Here is a 20,786-nt window from a genome sequence, read left to right as displayed (position 1 = left end):
CTCATTGCTGTTAACTTTCAGGAAATATCATCCAGGTGAAAGATGAGCCACTGCCAGAGAACAGAGATAGTTCCCTGGTTATTAATTATTTGAGGGTTTAGGAAAATAGATTTAGCACCCTAGTTATATTTACCTTTTCACTGTGAAAGTCCAGGTAAGAGGGTTTTTTTTTATTTTTGATGATTGAACTTTCTAATCAGTTACTAATCAGTGGTATTATATTCTACTCTCTGTCCATATTTCTGGCCACAGATAGGGTTATTCTTTAAGTTTTTATGTCTTCTAGAAAGCAATTTATATATTACTGAAATGTTAATGAAGAAAAACTTTTCTATAATAATGAAAAATACAGAGTACACAATATTTCTTCTGGGTATTTTTATTGCAATGAAAATGCAAAAGGAGAAGTCTGTTATTTCAGAAAGAACTAGAGTGTAAAGACAGTAAGATTAAGGATCTATAGATAACCTACTGATTTTTTGTTAGAGTTACTACATTAGCCTGAAACGAGGTATGATCATCTATAAGAGATTTATTCTGTTTTCTCTAAGTGGATTTTTGCCTTGCAGAGCCTGCTGACTTGGAGGCAGAAGTACTGCAGGAGCCAAGTGGAGCAGACAGAGATGGCGGTTTGCCCCACCCCGTTCTCGACATGTGGGTCAGTGAGAGAGAAGGAGCAGAGGAGGTTGAGTACGTCACCTCTTCCCTACATTTCACACCTGCTCCCTTCATGTCATGCCTTTCACAGAAATACTGGAGTAACCCAATATTACATTAAATCAATTAGGAAAATAGTTAATTTGGGAATAGGTATCACATTCGTGAGGTTCAGAAATCAGCAAGCAAAATATACAGTGAAAGGTCTGTTTCCCACTTTTGTCCCCACCCAGCAAATTCCCACTCTGTCCTCTTTCCAAACATGGTTAATATATACAGAAGCAAAAGCAAAGATATAGTCTCCCTCACTTTTATTTATTTATTTTTCATTTATTTATTTATTTATTTTTTATTAGTTGGAGGCCAATCACTTCACAACATTTCAGTGGGTTTTGTCATACATTGATATGAATCAGCCATGGATTTACATGTATTCCCCATCCCAATCCCCGCTCCCAGCTCCCTCTCCACCCGATCCCTCTGGGTCTTCCCAGTGCACCAGCCCCGAGCACTTGTCTCATGCATCCAACCTGGGCTGGTGATCTGTTTCACCCTAGATAATATACATGTTTGGATGATGTTCTCTCAAAACATCCCACCCTTGCCTTCTCCCACAGAGTCCAAAAGTCTGTTCTGTACATCTGTGTCTCTTTTTCTGTTTTGCATATAGGGTTATCATTACCATCTTTCTAAATTCCATATATATGTGTTAGTATGCTGTAATGGTCTTTATCTTTCTGGCTTACTTCACTGTGTATAATGGGCTCCAGATTCATCCATCTCATTAGAACTGATTCAAATGAATTCTTTTTAACGGCTGAGTAATATTCCATGGTGTATATGTACCACAGCTTCCTTATCCATTCATCTGCTGATGGGCATCTAGGTTGCTTCCATGTCCTGGCTATTATAAACAGTGCTGTGATGAACATTGGGGTACACGTGTCTCTTTCAGATCTGGTTTCCTCGGTGTGTATGCCCAGCAGTGGGATTGCTGGGTCATATGGCAGTTCTATTTCCAGTTTTTTAAGAAATCTCCACTCTGTTCTCCATAGTGGCTGTACTAGTTTGCATTCCCACCAACAGTGTAAGAGGGTTCCCTTTTCTCCACATCCTCTCCAGCATTTATTGCTTGTAGACTTTTGGATAGCAGCCATTCTGACTGGCGTGTAATGGTACCTCATTGTGGTTTTCATTTGCATTTCTCTGATAATGAGTGATGTTGAGCATCTTTTCATGTGTTTGTTAGCCATCTGTATGTCTTCTTTGGAGAAATGTCTGTTTAGTTCTTTGGCCCATTTTTTGATTGGGTCATTTATTTTTGGACTTCCCTTGTGGCTCAGATGGTAAAGATCCACCTGCAATGCGGGAGACCTGGGTTTGATCCCTTGGGTTGAGAAGATCCCCTGAAGAAGAGAAAGGCTACTCACGCCACTATTCTTGCCTGAGAATTCCACGGACAGAGGAGCTTGGAGGTTTACAGTCCATAGGGTCACAAAGAGTCAGGCACGACTGAGTGCCTTTCACCTTCACTTTTAAATATAGTTGTTATTATAAGGCACAGAGTTTTTTCCACCATTTTATGTCAGTAATTGGAGAATTTTTTCATATTAATACACAGAGGGCTTCCTCTTTTTTTGCTACTTTAAGGCTACATAGTGTTCCAGTATATGGATATACCATAGTATATAGTTGTATTTGCGACTATAAATATATAGTATTTATATATTTATGTAGTTTCTATTTACATAGTAAATAGTTGCTATATATTTACATAGTATGTAGTTGCTATTATAGATGATGCTACAGTGGATAACCTTTAGTGAGCTTAATTTGCATGTATATAAATATAGTCGCCTCCCCTTCCCACCCAATTCAAGCTTTCATCTAATCTCTGCACTGTTATTGGTAAGCTTATTCCTGGCTATATTATCTTGTGATTATTTAATAAATGATAACTGTTCCTCTGTGAGATCGTGAAACTAAAAGTTTTATATGAAATGGTTTATATGAAAGCTTACACTTTCTTTATGTTGGTTTTGTTACCACTCTCTTATTGGTATCCTACTACTGTTCATTTAGACTTTCAGTTGAATCTTTTGTATGTTTCATATGCACAATCATATGAAAATAATGATGGCTTTCTGTCTTTCCAGTTTTTTTCATACACATTTATTTCTCTCCAGTAGCATCACTTAGTACATTTTATACAGTTAAATATTGGAAATAGGCTTCTCTCTCTTGTTCTTAACTTCAGTGAAATGTTTCTAATGTTAAACATCATTAGGCATAACTATAATTTCTAGCTCAAGCAGTGTCTACACATTTTACTGGCTAAAAAGTCTGGAATGTATTATATCAAATGACTTTTTGGCATCATGTAATTGTTTTCCCTTGTCTATCAGCATAATAAATTAATAGGTTACCTAATATTGAATTATCCTGCATATCTTAGTAAACTCTGCTTGGTCTTCTGTTTGCTAATTTTAATGTACTTCTGTTTGCTAATACTTCATTTTGTGATTTTTTTTGCCATTAATTTTTTAAATTAATTTTTATTGGAGTATAATTTTTATTGGAGTTGATTTACAATGTTGTACTAGTTTCAGCTGTACAGCAGAGTGAATCAAATACACATACACCCACTCTTTTTTAGATTCTGTGCCCATGTAGGCCATTACAGAGTACTGAGTAGAGTTCCCTGTGCTATAAGCAAGTTCTTATTTATCTGTTTTATATATAGTAGTGTGTGTATCTCAACCCCAATCTTCCAGTTTATCCCCCTCCCTTACCCCCTGGTCATCATGAGTTTGTTTTCTACAGTTGTGTCTTTATTTCTGTTTTATAAATAAGTTCATTTGTACCTTTTTTTTTTTTTTTTGAATTCCGCATAGAAGCAGTATCATGTATTTGTCTTTCTCAGTCTGACTTACTTCACTCAGTATGACAATTTCAGGATTTTTGTATTAGTACTCAGGAGAGTCCTCTTATAGTTCCCTATTGTCTGGGAAATCACTGTCATATTTTGGTGTTCTTGTTACTTTCCTCCTTAAAATAATAATTGGGAGTTCATTCCTTTGCTCTGCTCATAACAAGGGATGTCAGATGTTTTCTGTAAAGGACCAAATAGTGAACTTTTTTGGGCCTGTCGACCATATGCTCTGTGATGTGGCTATTCGGTGCTGTCTTTGATCTGCAAAAGCAACCATAGGTAACACATAAACAGGTGAGTGCGGCTGCTCCAGTGCAACTTTATCTGTGAAAACAGGAGGTGGGCTGGACTTGGGCATGGATACAGAGAAGCATGTGCAAGAATGTTTATTTCAGGAGAGTCACAGGAAATCATTTGAAATAGTCTGATCAGTAATAAGGAAGTGGCTAAAAACACTGTTCTAAGTATCCTGCTGAGCTAGTTCAGGTCCTAAAAGATAATGCTGTTAAAGTGCTGTACTCAATATGCCAGCAAATTTGGAAAGCTCAGCAGTGGCCGCAAGACGGGAAAAGGACAGTTTTCATTCCAATCTCAAAGAAAGGCAATGCCAAAGAATGTTCAAACTACTGTACAATTAAACTAATTTCACAAGCTACAAGGTAATGTTCAAAATCCTTCAAGCTAGGCTTCAACAGTACATGAACCAAGAACTTCCAGATGAACAAATTGGATTTAGAAAAGGCAGAGGAATCAGAGATCAAATTGCTAACATCTGTTGGATCATAGAAAAAGCAAGGGAATTAAAAAAATATCTACTTCTGCTTCACTGACAATGCTAAAGCCTTTGACAGTTTATCACAGCAAATGGTGGAAAATTCTTAAAGAGATGGGAATACCAAATCACCTTACCTGTCTCTTGAGAAAACTGCAGAACAAGAAGCAACAGTTAGAGCCAGACATGGAACAATGGACTGGTTCAAAATTGGAAGGAGTACATCAAGGCTGTATATTGCCCCCCTGCTTATTTAACTTATATGCAGAGTGTGAAGTTGCTCAGTCGTGTCCGACTGTTTGCAACCCCATGGACTGTAGCCTACCAGGCTCCTTCCTCTGTGGAATTTTCCAGGCAAGAGTACTGGAGTGGGTTGCCATTTCCTTCTTCAGGGGATCTTCCCAATCCAGGGATCAAACCTGGGTCTCCCACATTGCAGGCAGACACTTTACCATCTGAGCCACCTGGGAAGGCCTGTATGCAGAGTACATCATGCCAAATGCCAGGCTGGATGAATCACAAGCTGGAATCAAGATTGCTGGGAGAAACAGCAAACTCTGATATGCATATGAGGTCACTCTAACGGCAGAAAGTGAAGAGGAACTGAAGAGCCTCTTGATGAAAGTGAAAGAGGAGAGGGAAAAAGCTGGCTTAAAACTCAGCATTCAAAAAGCTAAGATCATGGCATCCATCATGGCAAAGATGGGGAAAAAAATGGAAGCAGTGACAGATTTTATTTTCTTGGGCTTCAGAATCACTGTAGATGGTGACTGCAGCCATGAAATTAAAAGACATTTGCGCCATGGAAGAAAAGCTTTGACAAACCTAAATATTTTAAATCTGCATATTAAAAAGCAGAGATATCACTTTGCTGACAAAGGTCCATCTAGACAAAGCTGTGGTTTTCCAGTAGTCATGTGCAGATGTGAGAGTTGGACCATAAAGAAGGATGAGTGCCGAAGAATTGATGCCTTTGAACTGTGGTGCTGGAGAAAACTCTTGAGAGTCCCTTGGACAGCAAGGAGATCAAATCAGTCAATCCTAAAGGAACTCAACCCTGAATATTCATTGGAAGGACTGATGCTGAAACTCCAATACTTTGGCCACCTGATGCAAAGAACTAACTCATTGGAAAAGACCCTGATGCTAAGAAAGATTGAGGGCAGGAGGAGAAGGGGGTGACAGAGGATGAGATGTTTGGATGGCATCACCAACTCAATGGACCTGAGTTTGAGCAAACTCTGGAAGATGCTGAAGGACAGGCAAGCCTGGTGTGCTGCAGTCCGTGGGGTTACAAAGAGTCGAATACGACTTAGCAAAGTCAAAACAAAGTATACTGTGTAATGGGTAGTATGCAGCACTGAAATTAAATGGAACTCCTTGTATAAATACAGAAATATGTCCAGAGTATTTGATAATCTGAATAAAAAGTATTTCCATACATTAGAACAATACTGTGATAATCCTATAAAATGTTCTTAAGTGCATATATAGATTTATATAAATTTAGGGGAAAAGTATAGTAAGATGTATATAAAACTGATAATAGTAAAAGCAACTGGGATTTTGATTGTTTAGGGAAATCCTAAAGGGAAAAAACTTTTTCATTGAGACAAATATATAAATATATTTATTTATATGATTTTATCATTTTAATAATTTTGAAGTGTACAATGTTATACTCTATGTTTCCAATACATTTTTCTCGACCCCAGTGGAACCTTTGTACCTATAAGCACCCACTTTTCATGTTCACCTCCCCAGCTCCTGCCACCACTGATCTGCCTTCATGGATTTGCCTATTCTGGACATTTCCTGTAGAATCACAGTTTGTGGCTTTTTGTATCTGCCTTCCCTTACTTAGCATACTGCTTTCAGGACTTGTCTGTGTTGTAGGATGTGTCAGTTCTTCATTCTTTTTCATGAATAATATTCCTTATATGACTATACCCTATATTTTTATACATTGTGCAGTTGATAGCATTCAGCAGATGATGGTGGTCATTTCCAGGGTAGTTTCTGCCTTTTGTCTGTTTTGAATAGTGCTTCTGTAAACATTGTGTACAAGCCTTTGTACATCTGTATTCAGTTCTTTTGAGTATATATCCAGAGTGGAATTGCTGTAGCAGATGGTATTTTATGTTTCCCTTTTTGAGGACTCAAGGATTACATGTTAAATGAAAAAATATATTACTTGTATGATTAAAAATAAATAACTTTTTAAAATAAAAATAAGAGTTACTCAAAATTTAAAACTGGAAAAGTTAAAAATTATTTAAATTTGAGATGAACTAAATGAGTTTACATTTATGGGGCTTCCCAGGTGGTGCTAGTAGTGAAGAACCCGCCTGTCAATGCAGAAGACATGAAAGATGTGGGTTTGATTCCTGGAGGAGTAAATAGCAACCCATTCCAGTATTCTTGCCTGGAAAATCCGGTGAATAAAGGAGTCTTGCAGGCTACAGTCCATGGGGTTCCAAAGAGTTGAACGCAACTGAAGTGACTCAGCAGCAGAAAAAGTACTAGCAAAATTAAAATTGCCTTATAATCAAAAAAAGAAAAGCCATCTCCAAGAAAAAGAAGTGCGTAATGCTAAATGGTTGTCTGAGGAGGCCTTACAAATAGCTGAGAAAAGAAGAGAAGCAAAAGGAAAAGGAGAATAGGAAAGATATACCCATTTGAATGCAGAGTTCCAAAGAATGGCAAGGAGTGATAAGGAAGCCTTTCTAAATGATCAGTGCAAAGAAATAGAGGAAAACAATAGAATGGGAAAGACTAGAGATCTGTTCCAAGAAAATTAGAGATACAAAGGGAACATTTCCTGCAAAGATGGGCTCAATAAAGGACAGAAATGGTATGGACCTAACAGAAGCAGAAGATGTTAAGAAGAGGTGGCAAGAATACATAGAGGAACTATACAAAAAAGATCTTAATGACCCAGATAACCACATGGTGTTATCACTCACCTAGAGCCAGACATTCTGGAATGCAAAGTCAAGTGGGCCTTAGGAAACGTGCGAACAAAGCTAGTGAAGGTGACGGAATACCAGCTGAGCTATTTCAAAACTTAAAAGATGGTGCTGTTAAAAGTGCTGCACTCAGTATGCCAGCACATCTGGAAAGCTCAGCAGTGGCCACAGGATGGAGGAGGTCAGTTTTCACTCCAATCCCAAAGAAAGGTAATGCTAAAGAATGTTCAGACTACCACAGAATTGTACTCATTTTACACGCTAGCAAAGTAATGCTGAAAATTCTCCAAGCAAGGCTTTAGTAGTACGTGAACCAAGAACTTCAACTGGATTGAGAAAAGGCAGAGGAACCAGAGGTCAAATTGTCAACATCTGTTGGATCACAGAAAAAGCAAGAGAATTCCAGAAGAGCATCTACTTCTGCCGTACTGACTACGCCAAAACCTTTGACTCTGTGGATCACAACAACAAACTATGGAAAATTCTTAAAGAGATGGGAATACCAGACCACCTGACCTGCCTCCTGAGAAATCTATATGCAGGTCAAGAAGCAACAGTTAGAACTGAACATGGAACAATGGACTGGTTGAAAATTGGGAAAGAAGTATGTAGGCTGTATATTGCCACCCTGCTTATTTAACTTATATGCAGAGTACATCATGCAAAATGCCGGGTTGGGTGAAGCACAAGCTGGAATCAAGTTTGCCAAGAGAAATATCAATAACCTCAGATATGCAGGTGAAACCACCCTTATGGCAGAAAGTGAAGAGGAACTAAAGAGCCTCTTGATGAAAGTGAAAGAGGAGAGTGAAAAGGCTAGCTTAAAACTCAGCATTCAGAAAACTAAGATCTTGGCATCTGGTCCCACCACTTCATGGCAGATAGATGGGGAAACAGGGGAAACAGTGAGGGACTTGGCTCCAAAGTCACTGCAGATGGTGATTGCAGCCATGAAATTAAAAGACTTGCTCCTTGGAAGAAAAGGTATGACCAACCTAGACAGCATATTAAAAAGCAGAGACATTGCTTTGCCAACAAAGCTCTGCTTAGTCAAAACCATGATTTTTCCAGTAGTCATGTATGGATGTGAAAGTTGGACCATAAAGAAAGCTGAGTGCTGTAGAATTGATGCTTTTGAACTATGGTGTTGGAGAAGACTCTTGAGAGTCCCTTGGATTGCAAGGAGATCAAATTAGTCAATCCTAAAAGATATCAGTCCTGAATATTAATTGGAAGGACTGATGCTGAAGCTGAAACTTCAATACTTTGGCCACCTGATGTGAAGAACTAACTCATTGGAAAAGACCCTGATGCTGGAAAAGTTTGGGGGCAGGAGTAGAAGGGGGCGACAGAGGATGAGATGTTTGGATGTCATCACCAACTCAATGGACATGAGTTTGAGCAAACACTGGGAGATGCTGAAGGGCAGGCAAGCCTGGTGTGCTGCAGTCCATGGGGTTACAAAGAGTCGAACATGACTTAGCAACTGAACTGAACTATAACCGAAAGCCCAGAAATAAATTATTGGTACCTTTTGGAATATGCTCTTCTCGTCTTTATAATTTTGTTAGCAAACAGTACATGAATGTAGTTCCCAACATTTATTGAGAGAAAAATTGTGAGTTCTTTACATAAATCAGTTCACTCCCTTTAAGAGTTAAAAATTTTTATACAAACTATTCTTTTTATTTTACTGTGCTGAACAGCATTGTTTCAAATCTAACAGCATTTTATATCATTTGGTCTGAAAGTTACTTTACTTACTTAATAATATATCTTGACCCTTGATGCATATCTGGTTATACAGATCTGTACTTTGTTTTTTAAATAATTGCAAAGTATTTCATGGTATTAGTATAATTGTGTTCTGTTTTCTGCTATTAGGAGGCATTTTGATTCGTTAAAATGGCAGTTCTTAAACATTACAACATTTTGCTATAATGGGATACATTTTGCTCTAAAGGGATACAGTTTGCTCAGCCATATCCCTCAAGGTTCCTAATACACAGGGCTAGGGCAAGGCCTGAGAATTTGCATTTCAGACAGGTTCCCAGGTGTTACTGGCACTTAGGGGCTTCACTTTGGGAACCGTTGTGATGAGAATGTGGAGGCTGGTGTCGTGAATGAGCATGACTGGTGGAGGTTTGAACAACTGAAGGGTAGGATGTGCTTGTGAGGGCCACTGTAAGTGAGAATAACATTTGGAAGTGGGATCACAGGACGCTAGTGACCTGTGCTCTACTTGTCTGTGTTTGAGAGTACTTGTATTGCAGGTAAATTTTGCTTTTGTAACTGGTGTATCTGTTTATGGCAGGTTGGAAGATAGGATCACCATTCAGCAAAATGAACTTTCTGAAGATAAAGCCCCGAGCAGTGTGGATCACGTTAGTGAGGTTCATGTAGGTGAGCATCACAGCATTGGCCTGATTACTTTCTCGAAGGTTGTTAGCACTAACCTGTTCCATTTGGACTGTATGTTAATAGAGAGCATTGCATATCATTCACCTTAATCACTTAAAAAATGTTATAGACGTAGTGCATTGGACTCTGTATTTTTTATTACATTTTTGGAGTATAGTTGATTTATAATACTATATTAGCTTCAGGTGCATAGGCTAGTGATTCATTTTTTTTAATTTGCAGGTTAGATTCCATTATAGGTTATTACAAGATACCGGGAATTGTTCCCGTGTGACAGTAGGTCCTTGTTGGTTATTTATTTTGTGCAGAATACAAAATAAATAATAATTGTTAATGATTTATAAAATATATCACTATATTAACATCTACATAATTATTACAATAGTTATATGATTATTATAATTAATAATAATTAATCCCATACTCCTAATTTGTCCCTCCCCATCCCTCTCCCTTTTGGTTTATACATGTTTGTTTTCCATGTCTGTGAGTCTGTTTATTTCGTATATAGATTCATTGGTATTATTTTTTGGATTCCACATATAATGATATCATACAGTATTAATCTTTCTCTATCTGACTTATTTCACAAAGCATTATATTCTCTGAATCCATCTATGTAGCTGCAAATGGCAGGATTTTATTCTTTTTTATGGTTGCTGTACTCTCCATTTGTAAGCCTGTATTGTTTGTCAGTGTGGGCAATAAAACCTTTTTGATCAGTTTTCTTGCTGAATGTTCAAAACAAAAAGAATTGTTTGCCAAAGCTAAGCCACTATCTGAGGACATGAAATAAGTGGTCTTCTTATTTCTAATAGCATTAATTAAAATATAAGAAGTACAGTTTTTTAATATCTTACCTATAGGAACGAAGTTAAACTGGATCTATTAAGTATGAGTGTTTAAACAGTATTTTCTCACATGTCCTTGGATTTGTGTCTACATTTTCTAACTTCCAATATAATGGAAGTATTTAACAAATTAAATCTCCTTTCTGATAATAAAACATACCCTGGGGTTGAAGCTTATTTGTAAGGTAGTGAAATCACATATATATTTTGACTTTGTTTTTCTGATAGACATGGAGTTTCTTACCTATAATTCATGTTAAATACTGAACTTTTTCATTATCACTTAGAAAGCTGAGTATTGTATAGACTGTTCATGTAATCTTTCCTTTATTCCACAGAACCTGGAGTGGATGATTCTCCACCCTCTAAGCATGATATAGATAAATCTATGCAACCGGAACCATTTTTCCACAAAGTGGTTTATTCTGAGCATCTGAAAGCAGGTTCTCAGGTTCAGTCAGTTCTCTATTCACCAGAAGAATCCTTTCCACTTCGATCTCACTCTGATTCACCACCAAGAAATAAAAAACAGAATTCCTTGCTGATTGGACTTTCAACTGGTCTATTTGATGCAAACAACCCAAAGGCAAGTATGCTCCTCAAATGGAAAACTATCCATTTGATAGCATTTCACATCTATTATTTTTCTTTAATAAACTATAATATTGACTGTATTTTTCTTTTTATCTATTTATTTTTTTACTTTTTGACCATGCCATGTTGCATGTGGGATCTTAGTCCCCTGATCAGGGATAGAATCTGTGCCCCCCTTCAGTGGCGTCAGGGAGCCTTAACCTCTGGACCGCCAGGAAATTCCCCAAAGTTCTTTTTTTTCAATGTTAAGTCATTCTGTGTTTGTGTCTTTTTTTCTATTAAAGGAAATCCTTCTTAATCTTTGGAGCCTAACCTCCCTCAGCCTCTTTTTTCTTCTCTGGCCTGTGTCGTGTACTTCTTTCTCTGAGATGGGCCATTCCATCTGCACACATGCTCTGATGGTTCCCACAGTGAACGGTAAACTTCCGTGAGCTCACAGCCCCCTCATCTCACATCCCACAGCTCTTTGATGTGTCTTTGCTTTTTCCCCTCCGCTCATTTCCCAGTACATCATAGTGTGGCTGTGAGCCACTCCATTGAAGCTGCTGCTGCCAAGATCATCACTTACCAGCAGATCTCCTATGTCCTTTTCTTTCAACAGTTGAATACACTCTTCTTTTGTAATTGTTTTATTTGTTGCCTTCTGGCATATCTTGTGTCACTCTCCAGTTTCCTTTGCTGCAGTGACTGCTACTAACAGATCTCCTTACGAGGGTGTAGATTCTTCTGTCATTGTCAAGAATTAAGTCCAGTGTTGGTGTTCATGCTTTCTTTGTCTTTACTGATTTTTTTTTTTGTCTTTAATACTTTCACATTAACTCTTAGTTGCTGAGAATAGACTATTGAAATTTTTAACTACACTTGTATAATTATGTGTTTCTTCTTTCAGTTCTGTCAGCTTTTGCTATATGTATTTTGAAGCTCTGTTATTGAGTAAGAATTTAGTTTTGTTCTGTTTTCTGGATGAATTGATACATTTATTGTTAGGAAGTGTCTCTGTGGGAAAGTGTGATTCAGGCCTTCTGTATCCTTCCTTGTTTATCAATTACTGGGAAAGCACTGTTGAAATTTCCAGTCAGTTGAATATAAATTAATAATATCTTCTTAATAAATTGACCCCTTTATGATTATGAAATGACTCAGTCTATCCCTAGACCTACCCCCTTGTTCTGAAATGTACTTTGCCTCCTGGTTTTAATATATAGTCATTCTAGCTTCCTAATGCTTAGTGTTTACAAGGAATAGATTTTTACATCCTTTATTTTTTAATTTATATTTTTGTGTAAGGTTATTTATTTACTAATTGTGTGATCTGGGCTTTGTTGCCATACACAGGCTTTCTCTAGTTTCAGTGAGTGGGGACACTCTTCCTTGCAGTTCATAGACTTCTCATTACAGTGGCCTCTCTTGTTGCACAGCATGGGCTCCTGGCAAGCAGGCTTCAGTAATTGCGGCACACAGGCTTAGTTGTTCCGCATCATGTGGAATCCACCCAGACCAGGAATCAAACCTGTGTTCTTGCATTGGCAGGTGAATTCCTAATCCCTGGACCACCATGGAAGTCCCTACATCCTTTCCATCAGACTTATTTCATATAGATTTCTTGTAGTTGTCATGTAATTGAGTCTTGCTTATTAACCATATGATAGTCATTTAATCAAAGTGATTGGGTCATTTATATTTAATGTAATTTTTGACATTATTAATATGATTGAATTAAACTTATCATTTTGCTATTTGTTTTCTATTTGTCTCATTTCTTTTTGGTTCCTTTTTTGCTTTTATTCTCTCTTTTTGATTGAGTTTTTTAGTGTTTTATCGCTACTATCATTTTACTATTTTCTATTTGTCTCGTTTCTTTTTGGTTCCTTTTTTGCTTTTATTCTCCCTTTTTGATTGAGTTTTTTAGTGTTTTATCTCTACTGTTTGCTTTTGGTAGACTTCTCAGTTTTCAGTATACATCTTTAGATTATCACAGTCTCTATTCAAATAATATTATGCCACTTCATTTATAGCATCAGAACCTTACAACAGTATATTTCCATTTCCACTCTCTTGCCTGTCCTTTGTGGGATTGTCATGTTTTTTATTTCTGTATGTATGATAAATTCCACAGTACATTTCTATATTTTTGCTTTAAGCATTCAATTATCTTTTAGAGAAAGTTAATATTATGACAGGAAGTCTTTTATATTTACATATTAACCATTCTTCATCACTTAGTGTAGAATTTGAAGAAATGCAGGTTCAGTACATGGGTCAGGAGAATCCCCTGGAGGAGGAAATGGCAACCCACTCCAGTACTCTTGCCTGGGAAATCCCATGAACAAAGAGGCCTGGAGGGCTACAGTCCATGGGGTTTCAACGAGTCAGACACAACTGAGCAACTGAGCACATACACGTTATTTTTCTATCACTTTAAAAAGTTCTTTTAACACCTCTTAGGTAGCCCTGTTGGTAATGAATTTTTTTCAACTTTTGTTTATTTAAAAACATTTTAGTTTCACTTTTACTTTGAAGGAGCATTTCCACTAGATCTAGACTTAAATTGTCTTCTGGACTGCATTGTTTCTGACAGGAAACACCATGTATAAAGTGGCAGCTTTCATAAGACAATTGTAACAGAGTATCCATAGAATTGAAAGTGTAACACATAAATGATTATTGAAGGTAAATTTGTAATGGGTCAAGGTAAAGTAGTTTAAAGATGAGATCTCACAATCTGAGGTACATAAGGATCACACTAGCTTGCCCAATGGTAAACCTGCTTTCCTTCCCACTCAACCTTGCTTATCTAATGGAATAGTGAATAAGCAGTTGAGAGAGACCACATGTGTTCCACTGATACTTTCTCGAATGGGGAGTAGAGTGGAAGACTGATCTCTATAAAAACTTGAGAATTTCTTGCCTTGGTACAGCAAATACACAGTCGGGGGAAGTATTAATGTACAGTTCACAAAGAGCACAAGTGCCCTAAATGTCTTCTTTTGATTTGCTAAACTATCAGTTCTTAGATAATGTCCATAATTTTTGCCTTTGTTAAGTGTTCATGATGTTTTAATGTTTTAATTCCATTTTTAGCCTTGTTTATGGGTTGAAGTGAGCAAATATTTGTAGAAGCTATTTTAAGGGTTTAGTGTTATAGTGAATTGCAGTAGGTAGATGTTAAACAAATGTGCTCATCATGAACAATTTTGTAGTATAATTGGAGAATAATACATAATTTTATATGAAGAATACTACAGATGAAAAACTGAGTTGATAGAATTAAGTAGCATTTCATGTGAAGTTCTAATTAGTGCAACTAGTACTTAATTCATTCACTTTTTACATGGTTGTCTTCATTGTCAAGAAAAAATAGAACCAAGGACGAGAAATCTAAAAGAACTGCATTTTTAAAAATGTTTTGAGGTTTTCTAAAACTTTGTTTTCCATAAAGATGAGATTTTCTCACAATCTGAGAGGATTTATAATGGTACCAAATGTTTGCTGCAAAATTATGCTACAAAAAATTGTGGAAAAATTAGTCTAACTAGAAATGAAGTAAGATTTCAGGCAATATGTTCTGGATTAGTAGCTATTTTCAGGAGGATTTCTTTCTGTGAATGTCAGAACTATAGATTATTATTGAAACAGTATGAAAAAGATCTAATAGACTCAGAATTATAGAACTGAGAGTGTCCTCATATAAAATTCTTCTGTATGAAGGTGAATATCCTATCTGAAACGTTAATAGTCTGTCAGAAAAGACTGTGAATATTAGGATTTTAAATACAGTACCTGTAGGAACTATTGGATTGATGAGTGTGTAAACCTGTTCCGAGAGGTACATACCACTTGAAATTTCTTTCTAATTCTGTTATTTTGTGTTGGGCTATGAAGTTTATTTAATGAAGTTTATTCTAATGAAGGAAACTAGAATTGAGGTGATTTTACCAGGGCTAAAATTTATTTCAGCTTAAAAAATACTGTATCCCTTTGTGTGGTCCCCTTGTATTTATATATATAATGCACATATGCTGTTTGTTTTTATTGATCAGCGTGTATCTGGGTAAACTGTTACTGGCTGCATGTTTTGCAGCCTTTGGGTTTCTGATATACGTGGCTCAAACCATTAGAAGAAGAAAGAACTCAAGTGTAAATTCTGTTGACAGTACCATTGTTAAATACTTTAACCAGGCAGTGTACCTGTACCATCTTGTACCATATAATCATTTTTTTCCTCTTGCATTCTGTAATATGTAAATTATCTTCAAATAACAGAAATCTATCCTTTTTTATTCTCAAAAGCAGTTTGTACCAGTAGATTTGGCCAAGTGCATACCTTTTCTTACTCAGTTAACACTCTGTGTTCTGCACAGTCTCCCATCTGGTGTTTAGATCTTATCTGGGCCTTACCAGGCATGTTTCAGGCCTTACAGATGCCCGTAGGGTTGACCCAGCCCCGAGTCTGACTTGTCTAGGTGTGTGTATCATAGCCCTGTCTGCCCCTCACTCTGATTTCTGAGCGTGCTGGACAGGGCTCTTCCTGTCGTTCTGGCCGTGCGCAGCACACACTCACACTTTAAGTGCCTCCCCTGTGCTGTTCTTCCTCATCTCAGTGCGCTCAATTCTCTCCACCCCGCTGCTCCTGGCGCTCCTCAGCGTGAACATCGGGTGCCTGTCTTCCCAGCCGTCTCTTCTGGTGGGAAGGGTACCACTCGCAGTCCATTGCTCAGGGAGGCAATAGTGGGAACTTCTTTGCTCTAATTGAAGGCCTCTGATTTAATCAGTGTTGACCAGTAAGGTAAAGTAATAGAAAGGGCAACCAGTTTGTGTGGGATGGTGCTTAGCCAGTTTGGACGAAAGCACACAGAGCACGTCGGACAGAGTACTTTTCAGAAAGTGAAAGGAAGAATCAGCAGACATGCCGTGGCAGAGGGATGGAGAGCTGTGAGTGAGAAAGTCCTGCCCCAGCTCCAGCTCCACCCCACATGCACTCCCAGATACAGACCCTCTGTGACTTGTGAAGGCCACTTCTCAGAGAAACCCAAGCGGAACTTAGGCTTAGTTTGATCTTTGATAAAATACTGAGCTAAAGTTTAAGAGAAGTAGATTCTCAGCTTAGATTGAGAAGCTTTTAGCTCTAAACGGGTGGTTGATGCATATATATATATATATATATATATATATATATATATATATATAAAAATAACAAGAGTATTACTAGCTCCAGTTTTCTAATTTTTTCCTCTCATTTTAATTTTCTCACTGTCTCACTCCTAATAAGAAATCTGTTCCTTTTTTTCAGATGTTGCGGACATGTTCACTTCCAGACCTCTCCAAACTGTTCAGAACACTGATGGATGTCCCCACTGTGGGAGATGGACGTCAGGACAATCTTGAAATGGAAGATGAGCATGTTAAGGAAGGACCGTCGGACTCTGAGGACATGTGAGCACAATTACCTTTAGATACCGACTCTAACAGGATTTCTGAGTGTACACATGTTCTGGAGAGGGGTGACTCCCCCACACTTCTCAAGCAAGATATATAGCTGACCTTTAACTACTCCTTTAACTTTTTACAACGTATTTAAAGTACAGTGAAGTAAACTTTACTATGTGTGTCTGCCTCTAAATACTATAACTTAACTTCACTTGAGGAATGTAAGGACATGGTCACCATTCTGTTCTCCTTTTTCTTTTTAATTTTAATTTGTTAATTTTAATTAATTATTCATTGATTTTAATGTCATTTATTTTTGCCTTTGCTGGGTCTTAGTTGCTGCACGTGGGCTTTCTCTGGTCGTAGCGAGCAGGGGCTACTCTTCCCTGAGGTGTGAGGATGTCTCACTTTAGGGGCCTCTCTTATGGAGATGGCCTCTTGGGGCGCATGGGCTTAGTTGCTCCACTGCATGTGGGATCTTCCTGGACCAGGGACTGAACCCGTGTCACCTGCATTGGCAGTGGATTCTTAGCCACTGGACTACCGGGAAGTTCTCTGTGTTATTGGCCCCTGAGCACCCATCACAATGCTTGACATGGCTGGTGCTTCACTGAGTCAGCAAGGTGAGACTGTTTGTAGTGTGAGGCCACATGGTGCAGGGACTGCAGTGGGAAACTGGAGAGAGCTCACTGTTCTTCCCCAGGGAGATGCCAGAAAGCTCTGTCCACACATTTCCACTGGGTGTGACTCCAAACCACAGCAGGGGGAAGTTAGCAGGTGGAATAGGGGCATGTGTGTGTGTGTGTGTGTTCATGTGCACACACATACTCACATGTGAGTTCTACATGTAACTTAATTGCTTTCACAAAATTCCCTCCTTATTGATTGCTGATGAATCTTACTTAAGCCCGGAGGAAAATTTAACCAACACTTCTAAAAGCAGCAAGAACCGGCAGCACTTAGTAATACCCTTCACCTCCCCTGATGTCAATCAGCCTGCTCAGCCATCTGACACATGTTGCTGACCTTTTGGGGAAATAAAACCAGAGAGGTCGAGAAGTGTATTCAAGTCACCAGGAAAGTAGGTTGCCAAATGTTATTGTTTTTATGATTTATTTTTTGATCTTTTGAAATTTCAGTCCAGTTCAGTTCAGTCGCTCAGTCATGTCTGACTCTTTATGACCCCATGGAATTTAAGTTTCTCCTTTTTACATCTGCCTTTCCATAGAAAGAATGTGTGTTTTGATCTGATTGAAAGCTTGGTACCAGATTCACAATTTTTCTCCCCATAATTCTTGAGCCAAGACCACTGTATCTGATGCATTTTATTTTCTGTTTTTGTTTTTCTTAAGGCTTGCCTGTTAGTTTTTAAATTTCTAACCAGACTTTATCTTTTCAAGGTTGACTTTTAAATTCCTTGGTGGTCCAGTGGTTAGGACTCCACGTTTTTACTGCCAGGGGCCCAGGTTCAGTCCCTGGTTGGAAACTAAGATCCCACAAGCCATGCAACATAGCAAGCAAAAAATAAAAGTTGACTTTTTTTTACATAAAGTTCTGTAGATTTTAGCTGATATCCTCAAAATTTGGAGGAAAAGTCACCTTTTTTATCTTTGCTTCTGCTTGGCTATGGTTGCTCATTAAGCACTTTATGTTGTATTTTTATTAAGCCAGTTGGAGAACAGGGCAACATTTCAGCACCACTGTGATTGACAAAATCCTGGGTAACAGTATTTTTCCAAAAAATTTTTGTAAGTAATCAATTTCTATCTGAGTAGCTATAGCTTATTTGTGGATATTCTTTTAATTACTGGTTGATAACAATTTTATTTTCAAATTAAAGTTAGAAGCTTTTAATATTATTTTGAAAATTTGGAAACTAAGTTTTTTCCAAGAAAGTTACTCTTGGAAATAGGGAAATTTCACTTGACATTTTTATTTGGGAAACATATTTCTTGATCCAAACTTTATATGGTCATTTATCCAGAAAATCTACTAAAAAGAAAATTCAAGACCAGATTTTAAAGTCCCGGAGACAATTTTTTCAGTGCTCGTATCATAAAAGATCTTAATCTTCTTATTAAAAGGAAAAAGTTGGCTTAAAATTAAACATTCAAAAAACTAAGATCATGGCATCCGGTTCCATCACTTCATGGCAAATAGATGGGGAAACAATGGAAACAGTGAGAGACTTTATTTTCCTGGGCTCCAAAATCACTGCAGATGGTGACTGCAGCCATGAAATGAAAAGATACTTGCTCCTTGGAAGAAAAGCTATGACCAACCTAGACAGCATATTAAAAAGTAGAGACGTTACTTTGCAAACAAAAGTCCGTCTAGTCACAGCTATGGTTTTTCCAGTAGTCATATATGGGTGTGAGAGTTGGACCATAAAGAGAGCTGAGTGCTGAAGAATTGATGCTTTTGAACTGTGGTGGTGGAGAAAAGTCTTGAGAGTCCCCTGTACTGCAGTGGTACCTAGCAGGTGTGCATGGTATGTTAGTATGATAATGAAATGCTAAGCTAAATGCTCTGAGAAGCATGATCCAAAAGATTAGACACTCTCTCTCTCTTCCTCATTCTGATTAGATCATGATGTTTGCTTTTCTGTAGCTGCTGCAATGTCAAAGTGTAAGCGTTTGTACACATAAGTACAAAATAAAGATATTTCTGCATTAAAAATTATTTTTCTGTTAATGAAAGTTTTGTATAAGGTCTCATAATAATATTATTTTAGTTCTTCAGTAAATACTTGTTTATTTCATTAGAGTCTAAACTTTAAGAAAGGCCTTTATCGGTCTTGTGTTCTGCTTAATATTGCTTTTCTGCAAGTTGAAATCCTCGATGTGGGTCCCTCATCTTTCAGAGGACTTCCGTGCATCTAGCACTCGAATTAACTCTTAGTCTACAGGTTTTTCCACTTGCTTGCCTCAGGTAGAGAGAGCAGCTCCTCAGGAATGGGATTGCTGAGTGCTTCTGGGGTCTTGTAGAAGTGAGCAGAAGGCCTAGCACTAAGTCTCATATTTGTCATTTATTGACTGTGTGGCTTTGACAAGTGAGTTGAGCACTCTGATTCATAGTTCTCATGTTTCTAAAGTGAGTTTTGTGTGGATAAAATTTAAATAATAGGATAAACTGCTTTAGAAATTAAGGTATTATATGAATGTAAGATATTACTTGTGTAAATCAGTTCATTTCCACTTTTGTAATTGAATGGAAGTAGAAGAGGGCATGACCCCCTCACCCCCACCCCAGTGAGGTTGGTGCATAGCTGTCATACATCCACACCAAAATTTTGCTGAACCTTTAAAACTATATGAAAATAGAATATTTAGTCTGGCCCTTAAATGTTGAAACATTTTTTTGAAACTTAAGGAGTTAATAATGTTGATAGTTACATGATTCTCTTTGACAAATCAGGACAGCTTTATATAAGCCATCTTTTGGCTTATGTATTCAGAACATGTATTGTATACTTTATTTATCAGTTGTGTGAATACTTATTTCCTTTGTTAAATACTACTAATAGGTGTTTTTCAGATCACAATGAGTACTTTTAAGTGGAAAGGAGTGTGTGCATATTGAGTTGAAGTAAAATTTCAAAATAAAAGTTTTAGTGATATTTTAACTTTTAAATTTCAGTGTGTTTGAAGAGGCTGACGCAGACTTACAGGAGCTCCAGGCCTCCATGGAGCAGCTGCTGCGGGAGCAGCCAGGGGAGGACTACAGCGAAGAGGAGGAGTCGGGCGTGAAGACCAGTGATGACGCCGAGCAGGCCGCCAATGGCACAGATGTGGGTGAGGAGGATGACAACCCCAGCAGTGAGAGCGCCCTCAACGAGGAGTGGCACTCAGGTGTGTGGCGGCCCTGACGTCGAACAGTGTCTCTCTCTGACCTCTGATACGAGCCACTTCCAGCCTTGAATAAGGCTGACTCTGCTCTGCATCCCTGACTTCTGCTCACTCTCTTTCTCACAGTGTGCATGCATCGTTGCTCCATTTCTTCTCCACTAAAATATGGCTCAGTGGTAAAGAACCTACCTGCCAGTGGAGGAGACGTGGGTTCCAGCCCTGGGTCAGGAAGGTCCCCTGGAGAAGGAAATGGTAACCCACTCCAGTATTCTTGCCTGGGAAACCCCATGGACAGAGGAGCCTGGTGGGCTGTTA

At 38.0% G+C, this 20,786-nt stretch overlaps 1 protein-coding gene across 4 annotated transcripts in view; it reads left to right on the top strand.

The window, feature by feature from the left end:
- The window catches only part of NEK1 (NIMA related kinase 1), a 122,630-nt gene that overhangs the window by 95,256 nt on the left and 6,588 nt on the right, over positions 1-20,786 (top strand). For all 4 annotated transcript variants that reach the window (XM_061132075.1, XM_061132074.1, XM_061132076.1 and 1 more), the window contains 5 exons: positions 570-690; positions 9,645-9,733; positions 10,941-11,188; positions 16,487-16,629; positions 20,263-20,474. In XM_061132075.1, the coding sequence (XP_060988058.1) occupies positions 570-690; positions 9,645-9,733; positions 10,941-11,188; positions 16,487-16,629; positions 20,263-20,474 (813 nt within the window). The remainder of the gene's footprint in view (positions 1-569; positions 691-9,644; positions 9,734-10,940; positions 11,189-16,486; positions 16,630-20,262; positions 20,475-20,786) is intronic.

The sequence above is a fragment of the Dama dama genome, chromosome 29 (genome assembly GCF_033118175.1).
Source record: "Dama dama isolate Ldn47 chromosome 29, ASM3311817v1, whole genome shotgun sequence".
Classification (NCBI taxonomy): domain Eukaryota; kingdom Metazoa; phylum Chordata; class Mammalia; order Artiodactyla; family Cervidae; genus Dama; species Dama dama.
The sequence above is the reverse complement of the archived record's forward strand: the minus strand, read 5'-3'. Positions and strand labels throughout refer to the sequence as shown.